General features: G+C 33.3%; 3 protein-coding genes across 4 annotated transcripts; 1 reads left to right on the plus strand and 2 right to left on the minus strand.

The window, feature by feature from the left end:
* Positions 1–10842: 10842 nt before the first annotated feature.
* Positions 10843–12119, minus strand: LOC144557829 (putative glutathione S-transferase parA). Its single transcript, XM_078306440.1, has 2 exons — positions 11688–12119; positions 10843–11512 (listed from the first exon to the last, which is right to left on the minus strand). The coding sequence occupies exons 1-2, from the start codon at positions 12006–12008 to the stop codon at positions 11165–11167; spliced, it is 669 nt and encodes a 222-aa protein (XP_078162566.1). The 5' UTR covers positions 12009–12119; the 3' UTR covers positions 10843–11164.
* On the minus strand, positions 10843–23216 carry LOC144557830 (putative glutathione S-transferase parA). 2 transcript variants are annotated; one of them, XM_078306442.1, is made up of 3 exons: positions 22679–23216; positions 22181–22528; positions 10843–11164 (listed from the first exon to the last, which is right to left on the minus strand). In XM_078306442.1, the coding sequence occupies exons 1-2, from the start codon at positions 22997–22999 to the stop codon at positions 22181–22183; spliced, it is 669 nt and encodes a 222-aa protein (XP_078162568.1). In that variant the 5' UTR covers positions 23000–23216; the 3' UTR covers positions 10843–11164. The 2 variants fall into 2 exon arrangements, with proteins under 2 accessions (XP_078162568.1, XP_078162567.1); XM_078306441.1 differs by lacking the exon at positions 10843–11164 and having other exon boundaries at positions 22048–22528; positions 22679–23208.
* LOC144558835 (nudix hydrolase 20, chloroplastic-like) lies at positions 17822–21761 on the plus strand. The gene is made up of 7 exons (XM_078307739.1): positions 17822–18166; positions 18861–19044; positions 19155–19235; positions 19529–19653; positions 20870–20967; positions 21047–21148; positions 21542–21761. The coding sequence occupies exons 1-7, from the start codon at positions 18120–18122 to the stop codon at positions 21607–21609; spliced, it is 705 nt and encodes a 234-aa protein (XP_078163865.1). The 5' UTR covers positions 17822–18119; the 3' UTR covers positions 21610–21761.
* Positions 23217–26305: the final 3089 nt, after the last annotated feature.

Here is a 26305-nt window from a genome sequence, read left to right on the forward strand (position 1 = left end):
AGTTAGAAACAGTGGAGAAGGGTTCAATCTATCGAGATATTGACCGTTTCTAGACCCTTCCATTTTTAATAAAGCAATTCGTTCAAAAAGAAAGCAAAAACAATTAAAAACGATGTCACGGGTTGCGTCAGAGACAATCAGGTCGTCGGTATTACAATTGACGGTAGATACGAAGGAAGATCGGAGTTACATGATCCAGTTTGAGTTGTCAATTACTGACGGATGAGTCGGACTGATACTATTACTCTAGAACTTTGATGGGACCCACTACCAGTAGAATGTAACACAACAATTACATGATTCTGTAAACAGAGGATTTTATCGGGTCGGATTTGGGATATTTTGTAGCTGGTGCTGGTAGGTTACGTAGGTAGCAGAGAAAGATAGGTTGCCAATTAGTCCACACATTTTTTTTTTTCCTCAAAAAAAAAATGTGGACTAGAAGTTAGTAATCTAATCTTTCTTTCCTTGCTTCTAAGTTCTAACCAATTTATCATTCACATAAAAGTGCACTTTTTAAAACATTTTTATTTGAGTAAAGCTAGGGTGTGATGTACTCACCAAGAGAGTTTGGTGAGCACAACTCCAAAAATTCATCGGATCGACTTCAAACGTTAAATCTAAACCGTTGAAATCTATGTGTTTTATGAGTGATACATGTGCATGCAAAATTTTGAAAGTTTTGAATTTATTTGCTACACGGTCAAGCGGTCAAAGAAATAATAAAAATTGACTATATAAAACAACTTATAAATTAACTTAATAAAATGCTTATTTCTTTGACCGCTTGACCATGCACATGCATTACTCATGAAGCACATGAATTTCAACGGTTTAGATTCGGTGTTTGAAGTCGATCCGATAAACTTTTGGAGTTGTGCTTACCAAACTCTCTTGGTGAGCACATCACACCCTAGCTTTACTCTATATACTATCACTCTACTAGAAATGATAGATAAAGTGAAATCTCTTTTGTAACACAGACAAATTGAGTATTTAAACTTTTTAGAAACATTTTCATATTGTAATTAAGTTTTAAAAAATATCGAGAGAGAAATGTTTTAGAGTGTTATTGAAACCCATTTGTTTGTGAAAATTATCACAATGAGAATTACTCCAACACAGACTTGGGAACAAATTCATTTTACTTGTATTTCAGATTCTTAGAACAAGCGAGTTATTACATACATATACTCCGTCAATGGTTGCAGAAAATCCATCACTAGTTGAGCAACGAGTGACGTCATGAATGGATAGATAAATCAAATTGTTTTAGGTGTCAAAGATCCTGAGAAATTTAGAGGTAGATAGAATAGAAGTTACAAGAAACTCGTGGAACATAAGAGATGCCCGCGGAGAACAAATTTCATCAAAATGTAAGGCTCGAACATTTTAGAATTTGAGATAATTTCAAATACCTCAATTTCTGATACTTTTATTATGTTTTTATTTTAAAATTTTAATAACATAAAATTTAATATCAAATAAAATTATTAGATATAATTTATATCATTCTTTACATGTAGATTATGACATTTTAATCATTATCGTGTAAAAATACACTAATATGAATAATTTTTGGACATTATTTTTTGTAAGTTTTTTATTTGTGTACAAAGAAAATAAAAATAGTTATTATTTATGTACAATAGAAAATAATATAGATTACGTTTAATAGTTTTATTTTGATATCTAAATTTTAGAATTTTTATTATTATTATTTTTAAAAAAAGTCCTAAAATTGTAGCTACCTATAGATCGAAAATTCGAACTCCACTCTTGCATCTTCTGCGAAATTTTTTTAAAAAAATTAAAAAACAAAGACATTTGAACATTCTTCGTTTTCAAATACAATAGATAAAATTTCAGATCAAGAAGCCAATGAGGCGATCTCTGTTCTTATAGGTCAGACTGATTTGTAAATAATCTAGTCACAAAACTCTCAAATTTGTAAATATATCCTTGTTGAAGAAAAGATAAAAAAAATTTATTAAATTCTGAAAATGTGATATTTGATACATCCACCATCTGAAGTTGAGAACACTCCTTTGGTGTCCGCATACTCAAGTTACGGACATCCAAAATTATCACAAATTTAGTATTAAACGGTAATTTTAATATATTTAATTTTTAATTTTTAAAAATAATTAGAGCAATTTATAATTTGAATGTACTAGAAAGAACATTAAACAAAATAGCTAAAATATCTTATAATTTAAATGTACTAGAAGTACTACGAAACATTTTTCAGGGTGGACTTTTTACGGTTCTAAAAAAAAATAAACTATTTCTTGAGATGTTACTGGAAAAAAAAATTTAGATCTGAGTTATTCAAAAATCACTTCTGGGTATATAAAAAAAATATCACTGCATTCTAAGTACATTCAAATTCTCTATCTATTTCTCTAGAAATAATTTTAGAAATATATTAATATAGATGGAGTATACTCGAATTTGAATGTATTAGAAGGATCGCGATATTTTTTTTATATAACCAAAAGTGATTTTTGAATTTGGTTCAATAACTCAGATCTAAAATATATTTTTTTAGTAACACGCTAAGAAATAGTTTAATTTTTTTTACAACCACAAAAGGTATTGCCTGAAAAATGTTTCGTAATACTTTTAGTATATCTAATTATAAGATGTTGTATCTATTTTGTTTGATACTCTTTCTAGCACAGTCAAATTATAAGTTGCTCTATCTATTTTTGAAAATTAATAAACAAACATATTAATTTTAAAATCAGTGTTGAATTGATAATTTTGGTTGTCCGCAACTTGAGGTTGTGGACACTTCTTTTGTGTCCACAATCTTAGATGGCGGACGTGTCAAATATTGAATTTTTAGTATTTAGTAATTTTTTATTTTTTACTTTTTTGAACGAAGGTATATATACAAATTTTGGCTGAAAATTATTTCATCCGTTACAACTTTTGTATTAGTTTTTTTTTTATATGTGTATTACTAAGTAAACTTTCATAAAATTATCACTAAATTATTTATTGCTTTTGCACGATTTTTTTTTTCTTTTGCATATAAAGATGACGGCGACTAATATTGATCAGGTTTGCATGAGTCCAAAGCGCGACCCGGCTCCCATTGCACAACCCTTGGTCAAAGTTCACACCATTCCGTTTGAAAATTTAAGTCTAAACCGGCTTGATAATTTCCCCTCCAACGCCTTAGCCTGAATACGTATCCTGTTCATTTAACTCAGAAGGGAATCTCGAGTTGAGTTAATGTATCTAGATTATTCGATCCGTTTTAAAATTTATAAGGACTAGATCTGCATTAATATTAAAAAAATTGTATGTTAAATCAGACAGTTGAATTGGTTCATTTTAAAATCAAATGACCAAAATACATTAACTCAAAAGATTCTCTTTTGAGTTAATGCAGAGGATACGTATTTCCTTAGGTTGTGCTCCAAAAGGGGTTATTCGGAGGGAGGGGAGGAGAGCAAAGGTGAAACAGCGCGTGATCGTATCTGTCCGGTGACGTTCGCCCGCTTCAAAAGGAGAAAAATCAGAGTAGGATGAAAGGCGAAATCCACTGTAGAATTTGGGAATTCCCAAATTACATGGCCCGTGGCCGTAGGCTAATAACATTCCCGTGGGCCATAACTTTAATTACATTGCCAAGTCGAATCAAGTTATAAATGGCGATAATAACTTGGCTGGGCTAATTACCATATTGTCCCTTATCCAGCGTATACTGAACTATCAGTACTGTAATTAGTAATAATAAAACTATACAAATAATAGAGTATATACAAATAATAAAATCAAGTAATAATATCCATACCGCAAAATTAAAGTTAGCAGGTAATGATGCAGCCAAATTTGAAGCTTGCTAGCAAAATTAAATTAAGTTAGCAGTTAAATAGAGTATCTACTATTGAATATAAGTCCGACTACTATGATATTAGTGTCATATTAGCTTAAATATTACTAATTTTGAAATCTATCTAATCAGTTTCAAACGATAAATCTAAATTATTCAAACCGTACTACTTTAAAATTTGTATATTTACATGTAAAATTTATTATTATTATTTTTTATTTAATTAGTATCACCTCAAAGCAGTCAAATGAAGAATGTTTTCAAGTTAATTTTATACATTTATTTATTATTATTATTTGACCACTTAATTTAGTTCCGCATACTTTATAAAACAATAAATTTTGTATGTAAATATATCACTCATAGAATAGATTGATTTGGATAATAAGTTTTGAAATAAATAACATATGACATGATAGACATCAATGTTACGATCCCGATTTTTTTATATATATCCAAAACTTAAATCAAATTACAAAAAATAACCAAAGCACCGTTGAAATTCGATTTTTACCCAATCCGGTTATCCAATAACCGGATTTTATAGAAATGTCCGGTTAACCACTCCCCGGACTCAAAATGCACAAATCCGGTTTAATGGTTAACCGGATTTGTGCATTTTGCCTTTTTTTTTTTTTTTTTTTTTTTTTTTTTTTGAAAACAGAAATTTTTTATTTTTATTTTTTTTTGTATTAAAATATTAGAAATATTGAATATATTTCTTTGAAAACAGATATAATACAATATAATTTGATTTATTAGAAAGACTGCAACAAATAACCCGGATCAATATTTTTCAGATCAGATTTTTCGCGGCTGTAAGAAAAATTAATATATTTCTTTATGTGTTATTGGAAAAAAATAAAAATAATTAGATTCTGAGTTATTGATCCCGGTTCAAAAGTCACTTCTAAGTAATTCAGAAAATATTGTGACCTTTCTAGTACATTTAATTAATAAAAAGTTGTATCTATTTTTGAAAAAAATCAAAAACTTTAATTTATTTAATTATTGTTTTTCAAAAAGAATTCTCAAAATAGATACAACTTTTTATAAATTAAATGTACTAGAAAGGTCACAATATTTTCTGGATTACCTAGAAGTGACTTTTGAACCGGGATCAATAACTCGGAATCTAATTATTTTTATTTTTTTCCAATAACACATAAATAAATATATTAATTTTTCTTACAGCCGCGAAAAATCTGATCTGAAAAATATTGATCCGGGTTATTTGTTGCAGTCTTTCTAATAAATCAAATTATATTGTATTATATCTGTTTTCAAAGAAATATATTCAATATTTCTAATATTTTAATACAAAAAAAAAAAAAAAAAAAATTTCTGTTTTCAAAAAAAAAAAAAAAAAAAAAAAAAAAAAAAGGCAAAATGCACAAATCCGGTTAACCATTATCCGGATTTGTGCATTTTGAGTCCGGGGAGTGGTTAACCGGACATTTCTATAAAATCCGGTTATTGGATAACCGGATTGGGTAAAAATCGAATTTCAACGGTGCTTCGGTTATTTTTTGTAATTTGATTTAAGTTTTGGATATATATAAAAAAATCGGGTTACGATCGATAGCCATACTTATCGAAGCTATTAAACTAAATTTATTAGGATATTGAAGAATCTAGGAAATAGTCGAGTAGCGTCAATCATTCATTTCAGTTATTTAATTAATTTTATCACATCATAAAGTTTGTGTGGTTATAAATTTTGTTATTGAGCTGAAAAGTATTAACATAGGGACTTCTTAGCGGTAGCAAAATATGTGGCAGCGATAAGCACAATGTGTAATACAAAATAAGTGGTGGCTTTATGGATCAATTTCGGCTAGTTCTGATAGCTTAGTAGACAGAGAGGGAACACTTATTTCTTTCTTTCTTTCTTCACATTTACACTCCGCGAGCCAGTGTGAATGTTTTTGTATACAGTTTGGAGCAGATTCTCAGTTGTGGATTGTAAAATTGATTCTTTTTAATTCAATCAATATACATGATAGTTTCTGTCAGGTTCTAAAAAAAAAAAATTTAGAGGCGTTCTTATCTTTTCATCTTTTGCACCTCGTTGTAGATTTTTGAAAATTGATAGTTAACAATAGCGTCCAGGCATTGCGTGATGAAACAAATACAATATATAATGGTGTTATTTGTCTTCTTTGATTGCAAATAACATAAGGAGAGAGATCGAACGAGATAATAAGAGAGATCTTACAGTGATGAACAATTACTCGTGATAAAAAATAAATATATAATGGTGTTATTTGTCTTCTTTGATTACAATATATAATGGTGTTAGGTGTCAAGCTCTTACAGTGATGAACTGGCAAAAGGGTGGGGTCTGATGCCTGAAGAAGTAAGAAGAGAGATCGAACGAGATAATAAAGAAAGGCTTGCTCTCATGGAAGCGGCAGGGCAAAGTGGCGAATCAAACAACAGTGAAGTGGTCCCTTCCGCCTTCAATGAAGAAGACTCCATTTTGGAGTGAAGTTTGTCTCCAAGTAGACTTTATGAAGGTTGTCAGATGTCTAATCGTTTTTATGAATTTAAAAACCCTAAAAATCATGACCTGGAACACAAGGGGTTTGGGATCAGTCGAGAAATGTAATGTGGTAAAAGAGGCAATTAAATCCTCTCGCTGTGATATATGTTGTCTACAAGAGACGAAATGGAATACTGACGACCCGAGATGCCATGCCAAAGCTTTACCCTCCTTTGAAAGAAGATGTGCGAGTTTAATGGCTATCGGGACATGTGGCGGCACAATCATAAGTTGGAAGCACAATTACTCGATGCTAAACTCATGGACTACTAAACACACGGTTTCAGCCGTGCTAAAGCAGAATGCAACGGGAGCGATCTTTCAAGTAACCTCCGTTTACGGTCCGAGTGTTGACGAAGGCAAACCAGAATTTGTAATTGAATTGCGGGGATTGGCACAATTGGTAGCACATCCATGGATCTTGTTAGGAGACTTCAACCTGATCCGTTGGATCTCTGATCGGCCGGGCAACCCAAGGGGGATGGCACTAATTCATATGTTAAATGACCTTATCAGGGACTTGCAGGTGGTGGATGTTCCCCTGAACAATAGATGCTTCACATGGTGTAACAAACAACCAACCCCTAATTTCTCAAAATTAGATAGGGTGTTCATGTCCCCTAACTGGTCACAACAATTTTCGAATATCTCACTGCAAGCAAGGGAGATGGTGGTATCTGACCACTACCCACTGATCCTTAACTGTAAGAATCAACCAAGGAAAAAAACTGAGCCAAAATGGGAGAATTTCTGGTTCGGTTATCCTGAGGTGCAGGAAAAAGTAGAGCAGGTGTGGCTAGATGGAGATAATTACACATGCTTGCAGGGTTTTTACGAGAAGACCAGAATCCTTCATGACATCTTGACTAGATGGCAGAGGGAGAAATTTGGCAGATTAGAGGAAAGAATCTCATTATGCAAAGAGGCAATCCTCTTGTATGATAGATTGGAGGAACACGGGCCTCTTCAACCAGCACAATTCAAAAGAAGGCTTGAGCTGCGGGCAACGGTTTTTGAACTGGCAAATATTCAGGAAAATAAATGGCTGCAGCGATCACGTTGTCAGTGGATCAAAGCAGGGGATGGGAACACACGCTTCTTCCACACCTGGGCTTCAGCCCGGCAAAGGAAAAAAGCAATTACAGAGATCAACCACGGCGACTGACTGCTGTAAAGGCCTGAGGAGATAAAGCAGGCTTTTTTCTCATCACTGCGTGATCTGCTTGGCGAAAAGTTAAATACAGCCCCCTTCAATCCAACAACGCTCTACCCAAATGGACCTGATCTAAATGGGTTAGATGCCATCTTCTCAGAAGAGGAAGTTCACAGGGCAATAAAGGGCCTAGCATCAAACAAGGCCTCGGGCCCAGACGGCCTCACAAATGAGTTCATAAAGAAATATTGGCCATCTGTAAAAACAGACATCATGAGTATCATGGATGAATTCCACAAGGGGGATTTGGATTTGACTGAGTTCAACCGAGCTAATGTAGTTATGCTACCCAAGAAGGAGGAGGCATTGATGGTTAATGATTTTCGGCCGATCAGTATCATCAACCTTATTCCAAAATTGATTTAAAAAACGTTAGCAAATAGACTCAATCAGTACCTGCCGGCACTCATCTCCATAGAGCAAACCGCCTTCTTGCAAGGAAGATACATATCAGAAAACTTTATTGTGACTAGAGAAATCCTACACCATGTCTACAAAACTAGAAGGCCGACAATTTTCACAAAAATAGACTTTAGCAAGGCGTTTGATTCAATTGAATGGGGCTTTCTAATGGAGGTCATGAAGGCAAGACAATTTCCATCAAGATGGATAGGATGGATCAAAACTCTATTGGAGACTTCTTCCACCCGTTTATTAATCAATGGTGAGGCCACACAGTACTTCTCGCATGCACAGGGATTACGGCAGGGAGACCCAATCTCGCCGCTACTTTTCATTTTGGCAGTCGATGTGATGCAAAGAATGGTCCAGATGCTCAACAGAATACTACCCACACCAATTTCTCGCAAGATTGCAGACCCAATTTTATCACTACAGTATGCCGACGATACTGTATTTATCTCCCATGCTGACCATCAGACATTGGTGTCTTTCAAATTGATGCTTAGAGCATTCTCGACAGTGTCAGGGCTTCGCATCAACTTCTCAAAAAGTTCTATGGTGCCATTTAATTTGAGTCAAGACCAGATAGCTGAAGCATAGGCAATTTTGGGGTGTCAACGGGTCTCACTGCCAATACCATACCTAGGCATTCCTTTATCCATAACAGCCCCAAAAAGGATTGATTACATGCCTTTAATCGAGCGTTTTGATAAACGCCTTCAAGGATGGAGTTTGAAACTGCTCTCTAGAGGTGGTCGCCTTCAACTCACTAGGTCAGTTCTATCGGCACTACCCATCTACTTTATGACGTGCTTTAGGTTGCCTAAGTGGGTAATTCAGCGAATCGACAAAATCAGAAAAGGTTTCCTGTGGGGTAAGGGCGCCTGTAGGGGAATCTCGCTGATCAATTGGTCTCTGGCATGCATTCCAAGAAAGTGGGGGAGGTTTGGGGGTGATTAATTTGGAGATCCAAAACATAAGTTTGTTGTTGCGATGGTTATGGCGTCCGAATGAAGACCCTGGAGCGCTTTGGTCAACCATGATAATGAAAATTAGAGTCTCAAGGATCCAGGGCATGAATAGATAGAATTCTGGTGGGTCCTTCTTTTGGAAAGGCCTAATCAAAATCCTTCCATGGTTTGCTTGGAGCTGCAACCATCAAGGCATTGAGATAAGATGGAATTGGGGGAGGGAGGGAATCTACACTTCCAGATCGTTCTATCATAACATCATGACTGGAGGAAGGGAAAAATGGCCATTCTATGAGGTCTGGACTGCAAAAATACCACAAACGGTCGAAATTTTCATTTATCTGATGTTAAGAGGAAGTATTCTGACAAGGGATGTTTTGAGGGCAAGATTCATAGAATGCCCCTTGGAGTGTGCGCTTTGTCAACATCAACTTGAAACGGGTTATCATCTAATATTCCAGTGCCAATATGCTAAAATGGTTTGGCAATACATAGCAAGGAAAATAGGATTCAATCTGGTTCAATTGGAAGAGGATGTATGCTCCACCTGGGATGCTTCTTGGAGAAGGCTAAAACACAAGGGAAATACTAATTTTAAAATTCTGTCCCTCTGGCTGATTAGCGGATGCTGGCACATCTGGCTGCAACGAAACAACAAGATCTTCCGAGATGAAATTTTGCCACCTGAGATAGCAGCTTATAGAGCACTGGTGTTGGGTAGGGTGTGGTTAGCAAATATCGGAAAATAACAGTATAACATGATATTAGGAAGGGGTTATGAATGGGACCCCTGATGTAACGATGTAACTTCTTTGTAAATAACCCTTTTATTTCAATAAATTATTGGCAGCCCCTGCCATTTCATCAAAAAAAAACATAAGGAGACATCAGATTGAATTTTGAGTCCTCCTAGTTACCTAACTGACGGATATTGTTCAATAAAATTAGTGGATCCGAACCGTTCTTTTAATCATATTGAATTTGGATCCTCCCAATTACCTGACTGACGGATACTCTTCAATAAAATTAGTAAGATTGGTAGATTCAGACCGTTCTTTATTTTGGTAAAAATCATAAAGGAAATCTCTACATCTAAATGAGCACCAAATTTAGTTTGATCTATTTAGAAGTAATATGAACCGTAAAGTTGTGGACTCCACTTTACGGTTCCTGTGAGGATACTTGTTCAATCCGATTATGATCCCTTATAAACAATATGTAATTTTTATTATTTTACTCCATCTTTTATATGTTTTGCTTATTAATTATTTAATCGTAAAGATATTAGAATTATAGGTAACGCGCTGTCTGAATTAACTGTGTTATATTTATGTGGTTTGTAACCGTTACAAAAAATGTGTAGAATAATGATTTGATTTTTCTTCATATAATCAGCAAAAAAAAAATTATGTTGGAATATAAACTTGTACTGGGCTAGATATAACCATTATGGGTCGGGTCGGGAACCGATCACTCGAATTCCAAATAAAATTCAGACCCGTTTATATTCTTCTTAGATTTAAAGCTTGGTTCTCAATAAATAAAGAAAGCGTTGTAATACCGGATATAAATTAATCTGCTGTTATTCCAAAGGGATCACAGGATCCTGTTATTTCTATCACAATACACATATCGCGAGGCAAAATAAAAATTGTGCCCAAATCTCGATAAAGATCAATGGATGTGATCAGAGTAATAGTCATGTGATCCCTTTGAAATAACAGCAGATTTATTTCCTGTAATACCAGCTTGTCTTTTTATTTTTGGGTAGGGTAGATATTTCACAAAAACAACCGGTCTTTTGGAAAATTAAGTCAACTTGAAGAACTGCAAGTCTGCAAATGAAAGATCATAGGAAATACAATTACACAATTCATGCTACGCAATATTATTACTAAATATCAACTGGTCCCCAGTCCCAGATATCATGTTAATAAAAAATTAAAAACTCTATTTCATAGAAAATCCAAAAAAAAAAAATGACAACCTATATAGGATAGAGCAACTAGTGTGCTCAGATCTCAAACGCCAAACGCCCAAACTCGCATCTACTACAAACAGACATGCAACCTCAAAATTAATTCATAATTAACAAATTAACTTTTAATCATTTTTATTCAGTAGCTTGTGCTGCTTGTATAGTTGTATACTTGTATAGCAAACAGAGATTTTGCGACCCGATCGACCTATTCCTGCCCCAGTACCTTCTTCATGACCATGCATATAAACTCATAGACCGTCTTTGGGTCAGACAAGGCTTTGGCTACGCTCTCCCGCTCCTGGCACCGCTTGGCCCAGGCGACGATCCTCGGTGCTACTGCCTCAACATTTAATTTGGCAATCATCTCGAACATATAAAACCAGGAGGTGAATGGTACGAAAGCCACATCAACCAAACCGAAAGTGTCGCCACCGAAATACTTGTTGTCACCGAGCTGGACCTCGAGTAGCTGCAGGATCTCGATCATCTCCATTTTAGCAGCCTCCTTCTCTTCTTCCTTCGGCTTCCATAGCCGGCTCGTGCAATCATACACCTGTAATTACAGAAACATATGAGAACGAGTAGCTATATATAATTGATTTCAATTTTTAAAAATATGAATTAATAATATGTAATTTGTTATGGAGAATATTTTTGAGCAAATATAAACAAATAATTAAACAGAGTTAAATTTTCCTCAAAAATAAATAAATAGAGTTAAAGGAAACCTTCTTGTCCACATAATCAGCCCAGAAGCGTGCCTGAGCCCTTTGATATGGATCGGATGGCATCAATGGCGTCTTGTCAGACCACACCTCATCGATATACTGGACTATTGTCAGCGATTCAAACACCGTTTTACAATCATGGATCAGAACTGGTATATTTTTGTGTACCTGGTTGGATTTGATCAACAGCTCGCTCTTGCTGGACAAGTTCTCTTCTTTGTGCTCGTATTCGACCCCTTTCTCGGCCAAGGCAATACGCACTCTCTGGCCGAAGGGGCTGGCCCAAAAATCCAGGAGCATTACACCTTTCTGAGATGCCATTGATGAAATGGAGGTCGGGCTTGAGGTTTAATTTTCTGGTAAGTTAGTGACTTGTATATATCCGTTTTTGTTAGAAGGCAGTTGAGCTGGAACTTGAGGAGGTGGGGAGGCTGTGTGGGGGATATTTATGTGAGATACAATTCTTATTTATAATTAATTAAGTAGGTTTTTGACTATTCAGTTCATTGCTAACCAAATATGTGACGAAAAATTATCCAGAATCTTTTACTTATAGAAATTATATAAAGTAGTTTAAAGTACGTATACTTGCAAAAAAAAAAAAAAAAAAGGTTTAAAGTACGTATTAGATAGACTGTATTCATATTTCAATCTCATAGAAGCACTCAAATGTTTTCGGTTCCTTGAGTGAATCTAAGTAAACAGAAAAGAGAAAGAAAAAAAAAGTCAAGTTCCCTTGGAGACTATATTGTCGACTGCGCATACCCCGTAGAGAATTCCATTTTGGTTTCTCTTAGGGTCTGATCGGAAAGGAGCTTTTCTAGCGTAAGCGAGAAACAGAAATAGAATTGACGCTGCTCGTCTGATCGGAAGAGAACGATCAACTGGAAAAGAAACGAATTGGCATGATTTGAAGGCGTCGAAATCGCGAAGAGAAATCCGGCCAAAAAGGTAGAGATTTGACAAGAATTGTTTCTGCGGAAGTGAAGTATGATATTTTTCCTGCGATACCCTTCTCTTCTATAGCTTGTGAGGTCTCTACCAAAGCGAAAGAAGACAAAAAAAATAGAAAGAATAAATAAAACGAGGTTCCAACGAACCAGCAATTTCTAGTGATTAAGGATTTACTCTAACGCAAGTATCTAGGTTAATCTCTTTTCCGATTCAGGCTAATTTTTTTTTTTTTATTTCATTGTGATACTTTACGCAGGTACCAAATTACTTCCAATGATCTTATTAAGGATGAATCCCTTTTCCAATTATTGTATTTATTATATTGTGATTCAATGTTTTACTATTTAAATAGTACAGGTTAATCCCCAAGTTAACTTAGGTTAATCTACTAATTATGTTTGTTGCAAATTAAAGATTAGATTAATCCACTTAGTGCATTGGATTGGTTGATTTATTAATTAATTGAATATGCAAGAAAATAAATTAATTTTCTGTTAAGTTGTATTTTTATTTGTTGTGTTTGTTGCAAATTAAATACGTCTTTGGATTTTAAATGCTGTTGATAAATCTGAAGCCTCACATCTGATTTCTGCAGCTTCAAGCCTGTTAAGAGTCTTAGTATTATGTAAGGATATGAGTGTTAAGAATCTTAGTATTATTAATGAATGCTACGGTTGTCAAATGAATCCCTTTTCCAATTATTAATAAGCCTGTCATAAAAATAGATCAATAATATCTGAGTTTAGAAAAAGCACATAGAAAAACAGTTATTGTATCTGTATACTAAATAATAACAAGGATAAAAGTGTAATTTTCTCTTAAAGTGAAATCATTTCTTTTGATTATGCACGCTTCCAATCAAAAATTAGAGATGAATTCAATTCTTTTCTATTTTGATTCCGATCAACAAAATTCAATTGAAAATCGTCTCTATTGAATTCTATTGAATTGAAATCTATTGAACTCTATATCTATTTTGTTCCGATCACACCCTTACAAAGAACTGCAAAAGAACTTAATTTCTTCTGTGATATCGAAATATGAACGCGACCCATCTAATTTGATAAAAATAAAAATGTTTTGCAAACTTATTTATTTTGTAGTTTTATAACACTTAGACATGAATTAAAGATTAAAGATAAAAAAAAAAAAAGATAAATTTGATGAGGAATGAACTTGCATTCAACTTGATTTTTTTTTTAATATTGAATACATATAATTTATTTGTAACAATATGCATATTCTCTCCATAAATAAATTAATACAAATAACTTCTTAAAACTATCCTACATATTAAATACAGAACATGTTCCTTAATTTAGTCTGATAACTTTTGTTGCTAATCATAACATCATCCTAAATATAAATATGTCGTAAATAAATTGTGGATGAGAGGCGATACTGTATTTTTGCATGGTTGCCAAGTAAGTATTTCACAAAATAATAATAAAAAGGACACTACACACTTATATTTTCCATCAAGAACCATTCTGTAATTCTTAATTAAATAATTGCTTCATTGTTCAAAGCATTAATTGCTCTAGCAATTTTCTTTGGAAATTCATTAAACCAAACTCATAGAACATGTAATATGTAATGATTCAAGTGCTTGTCTAATAGCAAAACAAGTATGGTTTTATATGGGGGCCTGCCAAGATGTTAGTTATACCTGGGATACAATGTCAGATATTACTCATTTTGCTAGACAATTACCTCCTACTCATAAACATGCATTGTTACTTGTATTCAGTGCAGTTAGTTGGACAATCTGGAAATATAGGAATGAGCTCTGCTTTCAATGAGGTAAGAGAAAATCTATTCGCCAACTAATTTTACTTATACTCTCTCTTATTCATTATTGGACAAGGGGTGTCAAACCACAGGTTTAGGAAGCAATAGCAATATGGCTGCCGCCAACACTGGATGTTCTGCCTTTGGCCAGCTGACACCCTGATGAAGAAGGGACTGACGAGCAGCATCCATCTAATGAAGACCCAGGGCACCAGATCGTTCCATATGGAGACGTCCCCATTTTTTGAGTCATTTCAGCTGTTTGAAGCCAATTTTTTGTGTTGTTGTTTTACCCCAGCCCTTGTGTGGCTTAGATATGATTTTGATACTAGCTACATGTGGTTTGTTTTCACAGCTTATATGTTTTGTGATGGACATTCTTACTCGGGTTTTTGCAGTTTCCTTTATTAGCTAACTCATTTTGAGACTCGGGATGTAAGTTACTTTTCTTGCTTCAATGAAGTGGGCATTAGCCTTATTATAAAAAAAGTAATGATTCAAGTGTATTTAAAAAAAAAGTTGTTTTTTTATAACTATAGAATTAAAATATCGAAAAACATATATATTGTTCTTTTAGAAATACTCTTTAAACAGATCTATTATTTTTTTAAAATTGTTTTTCAATTGGATTATTTTATTCTTAAGAACAATAAAATTCCTCTGTAGCTTTGTTTTAGCTCAAACTAGAGGTTTGACAATACCGGGCGGGTCAAATCCAGTCCGGTCCGCCCGTGCCCGGTACCCGACCGGACTATGCTTGTGTCCGGGTATGCACGGGTACACAGGTACATGGGTTCGGGTATGAAAAGGATTGGATCCGGTTTTTAGGACAAAAACCCGCGTGAACCCGGATCGAATTAAACTCGTGCCCGCCCGGACCGGCCCGTAAACTCGTGAACCTGTGCCCGTGCCCGCCCTGCCCGTGGCCGGTTAAAATAATTCAATTTTTTTTTGAAAAAATTGAATTCGATTCCCCCCCTCCCATCCGTGTCCGTGTCCGTGCCCCCACCTGTGACATGACTTGAGTTGACAATTATTTTTTTAATATGTAGATAATATTTTAGTGATTAGATTGAGATTTGATAACTTTTTTAATAATCATTAGCATTCATCTTATATGTGTATGTATATACATATATTATACATGTATTATATATATATATATATACAGAGTTGGGCTATGGTGCATTGCAATGTATAACCTATTTTGTACATTGGACTATAAATCACCAGATTCAAAGTCCAAATAATCGATCCAAACCGTTCATCTTGTTCTCCATATTAATATGTGTTTGGAGACCAAATTTTACCTTTTTTTTAATTTTTTTACTATTTTTTTAGATTTATTGAAAATTACTATTTTCAGACAAATCTGGACCATAAAAAATAGCGATTTTCAATAAATCTAAAAAAATAGTAAAAAATTTCGAAAAAAATGTAAAATTTGGTCTCCAAATACATATTAATATGGAGAACAAGATGAACGGTTTGGATCGGTCATTTGAACTTTGAATCCGGTGATTTATAGTCCAATGTAAAAAGAGGCTATACATTGCAATGCACCATAGCCCAACTCTATATATACATATACATATATATACATGTATTATATTATATATACATATACATATATTATATTATATTATATATACATATACATATACATATACATATACATATACATATACATATACATATACATATACATATACATATGCGAGCAAAGCTAGGGTGTGATGTGCTCACAAAGAGAGTTTGGTGAGCACAACTTCAAAAGTATATCGGATCGACTTCAAACGCCGAATCCAAACCGTGAAATTCATATACTTCATGAGTGATGCATGTACATGCAAAATTTTGAAAGTTTTGAGTTTATTTGCTACAAGGTCAAGTGGTCAAAGAAAGAGTAAGTCTATGGTACTATGCATATTACGATTTGGCCCGTAATACGACTCAATATTTGACTTTTCAAAATCCTAACAGTCGATCTGAACCGTTCATCTTGTTCTCCATATTAATATGTGTTTGGAGACCAAATTTTATATTTTTTGAAATTTTTGTACTATTGTTTTAGATTTATTGAAAATCACTGTTTTTGGATAGTCCAGAATTTTCATATCAAGTAATTTTCTAAATATCTAAAAAAATAGTAAAAAAATTTCAAAAAAAATGTAAAATTTGGTCTCCAAACACATATTAATATTGAGAACAAGATGAACGGTTCAGATCGACCATTAGGATTTTGAAAACTCGAATATTGAGCCGTAGCACGGACCAACCCGTGATATGCATAGTACCATAGACTCACTCTCAAAGAAATGAATATTTTATAAGTTAATTTATAAGTTGTTTTATATATTCAATTTTTATCATTTCTTTGACCGCTTGACCTTGTAGCAAATAAACTCAAAACTTTCAAAATTTTTATATGTACATGCATCATTCATGAAGTACATGGATTTCAATGGTTTGAATTCGGTATTTGAAGTCGATCCGATATATTTTTGAAGTTGTGCTCACCAAACCCTCTTGGTGTGCACATCACACCCTAACTTTGCTCTACATATACATATATTATATTATATATAGAGAGAGAGATGGGCTATGGTGCATTTCAATGCATAGGCACCCTTGTGCATTGGAACCATAAATCATCGATTCAAAGTCCAAATGACTGATCCAAACCGTTCATCTTGTTCTCCATATTAATATGTGCTTGGAGACCAAAATTTACATTTTTTGGAATTTTTTTACTATTTATTAAGCTACTTTGAAAATCGCTGATCTGATGGTCCAGAAATTTTTACTGTTCACCCAGATTTTCAGATTTTTAATAAATCTAAAAAAATAGTAAAAAAATTCCAAAAAATGTAAAATTTGATCTCCAAGCACACATTAATATGGAGAATAAGACGAACGACTCGGATCGGTCATTTGGACTTTAAATCGATGATTTATGGTTCAATGCACAAGGGGCATATGCATTGCAATGCACCATAGCCCATCTCTATATATATATTATACATATATTATACATATATACATAGCCCATGCGGCTGCAAATATCTCTCCTCTATATTATGCACCTTAATTTGAATTGGATGACAGAAAGTCCAACGGCTGGGATTTATTGATCTAAATTCGGATTGAATCTGAGCTATCTAAACAAATAATCTGCTTTCTTTTGATTAAATACACCCTTTCTCTTTGTAGAAGTCTAAATTTTGTTCAAATTAGACCCGCTACATGTGTAGCCACACATCTTGCCACAAATATTTTTGTTCTGCACCGTTGGATCTGAATTAAAAATCGTGCAGATTGAATCTTGCAATTTTTTTCGCTGGGAGCGCTGCGCCTCTCCCCAGCAAATTATCGTTTTGCCCGTCTACCTCCCCGATCCCTTCTTCCAAAGAAAAAAAGAAAAAACCCTAGAGCGAGCGAGACAGGAGGAAACAGGGAACGACGATTCTCTTCGGAGCGAATTTTTTCTGATCGGAAGGAGAGAGCGAGCGAGAGAGAAGGAGACAGCGAACAACGATTCTCTTCGGAGCGAATTCGTCTGAGCGGAGGCCCTTACGTTGGAGAGATTTATGCGCTCTCTCTGCTCCCCTCCTCCTCTCCCTTCCCCCTTCTCCTTGCTGGTATCGGATCAGACTTACTGCTGTATGATCTCAAATCTGGAAACCTATGCTCAACCCGATCCACCAGTTTCTTCTCAGGATCACGCTCTCCAGGTTCAATTCGTTACTTTGCATTAGGGATCTTCTTTTTTATTTGGTTTTTTGCGGTGAGGAGCATTCGATTTCGAATTTCTAGCATTTGGGCATCTAATGAGGCCAAATTAGGCTTAATTAATAGGGTCAACTGTTGAATAAACACATTATATGAACTAATTGAGTCTCAGTTGAGTTTAGTTCGGTTGATTCTTATCTAAAACAGTTGTTAGGCAAGGTTTATGTTGGTTTTGAAGAGAAATTCAGTGTGTCTGATTTTTAATTTCCAAGTATTACATGTTTGATTTACCTAGGAGTACCAGAACCATTTTTTGTACATTAATTGTTTTTGTGTTATTCAATTGGTAATGCATCCTGTGTTTATTAGTTAAATTAATTTGTTTTTATGGAAAAGTGAGATATTTGCTACTAAGGAACATTTTTGTTTCATAGATATATTGTATCTAGAAGACATCTATAAAAAGTTAACAAAATGCCCTTAATATGTTGTGAACTTCTGGTTTGTAACACATGTTCTATTTAACTAATGTAATCAAGTGTTTTGTTTTATATTAATAGGAGCGCAAGAAGCCAAGTCCCTGCTTTCTGATACAACACAACTCACATCTAGCTCAATTAAACAAAAGAGCAAGTCCTTTGTTTATCACATTTTTTTTTATTCTCAATAGCTTACTTTGAATTTGCTTTGTTTCAGATTCACCGAGCACTTGAGCAAACACAATGATGTATTTAGCATTGTAAAAAATAAAAATGGAAAAGAAAAAATAGGCCAACATCTTAAATTTAATCCTTCACTAAAATCATACGAGGCTAGAAGAGAAGCAGTTGCACATGTCATTAAATGCTTAGGCAACCTTATTCCAGGTATTCAAAATGAGGTACTTCTATACTTTCTCATAATTGGCCTTTTGTGAAATTTGCATAGCATGTTTTATATAATGAGATAACTCTGTCCAATCATATACTTATTTTCTTATATATAATTCAGTTGTATCCCGTGACATTAGCATTTGGAGTGCCCCCTTTCTTCTCATTGGAGCGTGCAGCTGCCCCTTATTTTGGCATAAAGGTCTAAAATACCCTTCAATTTTTTTTTCCCTTTTCAAACCCGTATGTAATTCATTATACTAAAAGACAATAGTACATAGTTCAAAAGAAAACCAGAATATTACATAGATACCAGAAAATACTGATAAATATCATAAATTACCAGAAAGCACTGGTGAATACCAGAAAATACTGGTAAATACTGATCAATTTATGTTACCATTCAAGGAACTGCTAACATGTATATTTCTTTGTACCTTATTACTTATTATTTATGCATTACCTATTTTGATCAATTAATTAATATATGATTAGGCTTATGGAGTACACATGAATGGATATGTGGAGATTGACGGTGAAAAGTTTTTGTGGGTTGCTAAAAGAAGCGAAGATAAACCTACTTTTCCTGGAATGCTCGATCACATTGTTGCTGGTGGATTGCATTGGTTTGTGATTTAAATAGTTTATAATTATACACCCAATATTTTATATTTTGCAAATAAAACCCAACAGTAAAAGTCAATAGTTAAGTGAGGACAACAATGGCTGAATTGTCCTTGTGTTAACCAAACCAAATTGCTCATTATTGGTTTGAATTAGAAAAAAAACGGATAATAGTGGGAATTAACCAGCTGATTTCTATTAGAAATCATGAAAAGGTTTTGGTACCAACCATTTGGTTCCATAATTCTCAATAAAATACCTAAAAAAACACAGAGAAATTCCTAACTAGCTATATCGGGTGTCATCCATAATGGGTGTGGACCCGTTATGGTTGATTTCTGCTCAATTTTGGCTTGGAGAGTAGGGGCAAAAGGCATCAACATTTAATTTGATGTAACTTGCAGTAACACTAATGTCTCAAACAATGTAGGTTTCAAATATGAAAAATGCTCTGTAATGTGAAAGCATGATGAAATATTTTCTCTCCTTTTATAATCATTTTGTCAGTCTTATATTAAACCTGTGCCATGGTCAAGTGTGTGTTTGCATATCTAAATTGACAAGAATGGGTTTTATTTAATTTGAAGAAACTACCTCATTAGATTTTGTTGTTTCAAGTAGTTTCCAGTAGGGAAATTTATTTCTTTAAATGATCATTTCAATTAACATACTGCATATTATGCTCTGAAGTAAAAAAAAAATGGCACATTATGTATTTGAGAAAAAGACATCCTATATAAAGAAAGAGTATGCTAGACCAACAATTTCCTTAATCTATTCCATAATTTCCCTTTTACATAATTACCCTTTTTAACTAGATTCTCAACAAAAGAGTATGCTAGACTAATAATTTGGTTTTAGAAAGAGTGAGGCTATGGTACTATACATAGCACGGATTAGTCTGTACTATGGATCTATATCTGTGTTTTAAAAGTCCAAACAGTTGATATGAAAATGTACCTATCTAAAAAAAAATAGTACAAAAATTCTAAAAAATGTAAAACTTGATCTACAAGTACATTTTCATATGGAGATCACATTGAATGGTTCAGGTAAACTGTTTGGACTTTGAAAGTGAAATTATTGATCCATAGTGCAGAGTAATACGCGCTATGCGTAATACCATTGCCTAACTCTTTTAGAAATGGAATGTAGCCAGGTGGCATTTAGCATTAATATTTTATATTCAATTAGTACATCAATTTGTTTTCAGCCACATGGAATTTCATGCAAGAAGAACATAATTAAGGAATGTGAAGAAGAAGCTGGAATCCCGGCTTCTATATCTACCAAGCATACAACACAACCTTGTATTTTTATCTAAATATAAGAAATTTATGTTTTTTTATAGTTTGTGGTGGTATTGGTTTTTGAGTGTTATACCTGTAGGGGCAGTTTCGTACATTGATATAGAGGGATATCGGTACAAAAGAGATGCACTTTTCTGCTATGATCTGAAGCTGCCTCCAGATTTTGTTCCCAAAAATGAAGGTTCTACTCTTTTTTTATAGAGTGAGGCTATAGTAATATGCATATTACAGATCAACCTGTCCTATGGATCCATATTTCTATTTCCTCAAGGATAAGATTCAAGTATGAAAATCAGGTTTCTCACCAAAGTAAACAAAAAATATAATATGTTTTTAAAAAGTTTTCGATTACAAAGGTTCCATGGTGAATGTGCATTTTGTTTCAGTCCAGTTGGCAAATTATTATTGGGAAGTAAGATTCAGAACTGATTACAGTTTAAACTTGTCTTTAAACTTAAAATAGATACTTAAGTAGTGTAAAAAAAAAACCTTTTGACCAGTTTGTATAAATGTAATTGTCATATATTACGAATTAGAGAGCTCTACTTTTCATATTTTGTTTGTTCATTTTCAGAAATATTTGACTACATCGAAGAAGATCAGACTGATAATGATACTAATTTTTTTTTATGTTATAATTAATCAGTTTTTTTTTTTCATTTGTTGTTGTTTCTTTTACTAATTAAGGTTAGTATTTTCTAACAATTGTATTGAAAAAATATATATTTTTTTACTATTCCACACCCTGGTTCTATACACGGTTAAATTGAAAATAAAGTTTATGTTATTTATTATCTCTATGTATAATCTTAATGTTCAATCTGATATTATGTCTCCGTTGCAACGCATGGGTACGATACTAATATACAGATATACAGATATTTCACAAGAATAACACCCGTCTTTTCAAAAATTAAGTCAACTTGAACTGCAAATGAAAGATCATAGGAAATACAATTACACAATTCATGCTATGCAATATTATTACTAAATATCAACTTCAGCCGCTAGATATTATGTTCATAAAAAACTTTATTTGACAGAAAATCCAAAAATACATCACAACAGAAGAGCAACAAGTGTGCTTAAATCCTTAAAATACCAATTAATACCACATCTAATACAAATTAACAACACGCACCCTCAGAATTTTTATCATTTTTTTCAGTAGCTTTTAGTCGTACAGCAAGCAGAGATTTTGCGACCGATCAACCTATTCCAGCCCCATTAGCTTCTTCATCATACATACAAAATCATAGAAATTCTTTGGGTCAGACAAGGCCTTGGCCACACTCTCCCGTTCCTGGCACCGCTTGGCCCAGGCGATGATTCCCGGTGCTATTTGCTCAACATTTAAGTTGGCGCACATCTCAAATGTATAAAACCAGGAGGTGAATGGCACCAAAGCTACATCAACGAAACCGAAAGTGTTGCCACCGAAATACTTGTTGTCGCCAAGCTGGGTCTGGAGTAGCTGTAGGATCTCGATCATCTCCTTTTTAGTAGCCTCCAGCTCCTGTCCCTTCAGCTTCCTGCTTAGCCGGCCTCCGCAATCATACATCTGTTACTGAAACTTATGAGTGACTACTGTCTACTGATATATAAATGATTTCAATTTTTAAAAATATGAATTAATAATATGTAGTTTTTTATAAAGACTTAATATTTTGGAGTAAATATAGACAAATAAATAAATAAAGTTAAATGAAACCTTCTTGTCCACATAATCAGCCCAGAAGCGTGCCTGAGCCCTTTGATGTGGATCGGATGGCATCAATGGCGCCTTGTCAGACCACACCTCATCGATATACTGGACTATTGTCAGGGACTCGCAAACCGTTTTACCATCATGAATCAGAACTGGTATCTTTTTGTGTACCGGGTTGGATTTGAGCAACAGCTCGCTCTTGCTGGACAAGTCCTCTTCTTTGTGCTCGTATTCGACCCCTTTCTCGGCCAATGCAATGCGCACTCTCTGGCCGAAGGGGCTGGACCAAAAATCCAGGAGCATTACACCTTTCTGAGATGCCATTGATGAAATGGAGGTCGGGCTTGAGGTTTAATTTTCTGGTAAGTTATTGATTTGTATATATCTGTTTTTGTTAGAAGGCAGTTGAGTTGGAACTTGAGGAGGTGGGGAGGCTGTGTAGGGGATATTTATGTGAGATACAATTCTTATTGGTAATTAATTAAGTAGGTTTTTGACTATTCAGTTCATTGCTAAACAAATATGTGACGAAAAATTATCCAGAATCTTTTACTTGTAGAAATTATATAAAGTAGTTTAAAGTACGTATTAGATAGACTGTATTCATATTTCAATCTCATAGAAGCACTCAAATGTTTTCGGTTCCTTGAGTGAATCTAAAGTAAACAGAAAAGAGAAAAAAAAAAAGTCAAGTTCCCTTAGAGACTACATTGTCGACTGCGCATACCCCGTAGAGAATTCCATTTTGGTTTCTCTTCTGTGATATCGAAATATGAACGCGACCCATCTAATTTGATAAAAATAAAAATGTTTTGCAAACTTATTTATTTTGTAGTTTTATAACACTTAGACATGAATTAAAGATTAAAGATAAAAAAAAAAGATAAATTTGATGAGGAATGAACTTGTATTCAACTTAATTTTTTTTTTTTTTTTATATTGAATACATATAATATTTTTGTAAACAATGCATATTCTCTACATAAATAAATTAATACAAATAACCTCTTAAAAATATCCTACATATTAAATACAGAATATGTTCTAAATATAATTATGTCGTAAATAAACTGAGGATGAGAGGCGATACTGTATTTTTGCATGGTTGCCAAGTAAATATTTCACGAAATAAATAAAAAATTACACTACACACCTATATTTCAGAATATGTTCTTAATTCAATAATTGCTTCATTATTCAAACTTCAAAGCATTAATTGCTCTAGCAATTTTCCTTGGAAATTCATTAAACCAAACTAATAGAACAGGTAATCTGTAATGATTCAAGTGTATTTAAAAAAATAGTTTTTTTTTATAACTATATAATTAAATTATCGAAAAACATATATATTGTTCTTTCAGAAATACACTTTAAACATATCTATTATTAAAAAAAAATTGTTTTTCAATTGGATTATTTTATTCTTAAGAACAATAAAATTGCTCTGTAGCTTTGTTTTAGCTCAAACTATACAAATCATAATCGTGTACGAATATCAATACCGCAAAATTAAAATTAGCAGGTAATGAAAATATAACCCAATTGTTGAAAATTTCTAGCAAAATTAAAGTTAGCAGGTTATATACTATCGAATCTAAGTCCGGCTACCAGTGTCATATTAACTTAAATATTACTAATTTAAAAATCTATCGAATCGACTTTAAATGATAAATTCAAATCATTCAAACTGATCTACTTCACGCGTTATGCGTTTACATGCAAATTTACAATTATTTAAATTTATTTAGTATTTAGTCAAGCGTCAAATGGAGGAGTTTTTAAAGTTATTTTTTACACATTTATTTTTCATCATTTTGACCGACCACTTAATTTGATACTAAAACAATTCGAAAAATTATAAATTTTGTATTATTTATTGAGTATATCGGTTTGAATTTATTGTTTGAAATTTATATAATAAATTTTAAAATTAATAGCATGTGACATCCATGCCACGGTAACTGGACTCATCAAAGCAATTAAAAAATACATTCGGATATTCAAGAATCTAGGAAATAGCCAGGGAGAGTCAATCATTTATTTCAATATATTATTTCATTAATTTTATCACGTCATAATGTTTGTGTGGTTTTAGATTTTGTCATTGGCTGAAAAGTGAAAAGTGTTAACCTAGGGATTTCTTAGAGGTAGCAAAATATGTGGAAGCAATTAGCGCTAGGTGTAATACAAAAAGTCAAGATCTAATCGTTAATTTGGGGATAGAATTTGGCGGATGAATTGACTAGTCAACAAGTCTAATTGAGGAAGAAAGGAAATTGGGTAGGACTGTTCGTTTAAATGATATGACGCGTCATAAAATCAACAAGTCTAATTGAGGAAGAAAGGAAATTGGGTAGGACGGTTCGTTTAATGATATGACGCGTCATAAAATCATTTATGACGTCATAAAGTGTTAACCTAGAGATTTTATCACGTCAAATTTATTGAAAGCGTCATATGGTTTAAATGTTGTCATATCTGAATTAACTGTGTTAGATCAAAAATTACGTATAATAGTGACTTGATTTTTTGAGTAGAACTAAGGTATTTTTAGTTGAGTGAGTCTATGGTACTATGCATATTAAGATTTGGCACCGTGTTACGGCTCTATATTCGAGTTTTCAAATTCTAACGGTTGATCCGAACCGTTCATCTTGTTCTCCATTTTAATATGTGTTTGGAGACCAAATTTTACATTTTTTTGAAATTTTTTTACTATTTTTTTAGATATTTAGAAAATCACTTGATCTGAAAATTCTGGACCATCCAAAAACAGTGATTTTCAATAAATTTCAAAAAATAGTAAAAAAAATTCAAAAAATGTAAAATTTGGTCTCCAAACACATATTAATACGGAGAACAAGATGAACAGTTCGGATCGACCGTTAGGATTTGAAAACTCGAATATAGAGCCGTAGCACGGTGCCAAATCATAATATGCATAGTACCATAGACTCACTCTTTTTAGTTTCATCAAGTTCTTTTGTGAACTTAACTAAAAATCTATGGGATTGATTCTAAACGAGTAATGGGTTTACATGTTAAATTTATAAAATTTTTAACTAATTTAGAATAAAATCAAGTGGTAAAAAAATGATTTATAAATTAATTTTAGTACATTCATTTTTTTACAGTTTTACTTTATACTAAATTAGTTTGAAAATTTATAAATTTGACATGTAAAGTAGATCGATTTTGACGATATATTATTTGAAGTTAATACAGTATATTATTTGGTTAAACTGACGAAAGAAGCTTGACTTTTAAAATCACCCTAATTCTACTCTTGATTTTTCTGTATAAATTAAGCGGTGGGGATATAAATTTGTATTGGGCCAGATATATGGCCATTATGGGTCGGGAACTGATCACTCTAATTCCAAATAAAATTCAAGCTCGTTTATATTCTTCTTAGATTTAAAGCTTGGTCCTCAAGAAACAAAAGAAGCGTTGTCACAACAGCTTGTGTACAAATGCTTGTGATTTTTGGGAGTAGATATTTCACAAGAACAACCCGTCTTTTCGAAAATTAAGTCAACTTAAACTGCAAATGAAAGATCATAGGAAATACAATTACACAATTCATGCTATGTAATATTATTACTAAATATCAGCTTCAGCCGCTAGATA

The sequence above is a fragment of the Carex rostrata genome, chromosome 8, assembly GCF_964058835.1.
Source record: "Carex rostrata chromosome 8, lpCarRost1.2, whole genome shotgun sequence".
NCBI lineage: Eukaryota > Viridiplantae > Streptophyta > Magnoliopsida > Poales > Cyperaceae > Carex > Carex rostrata.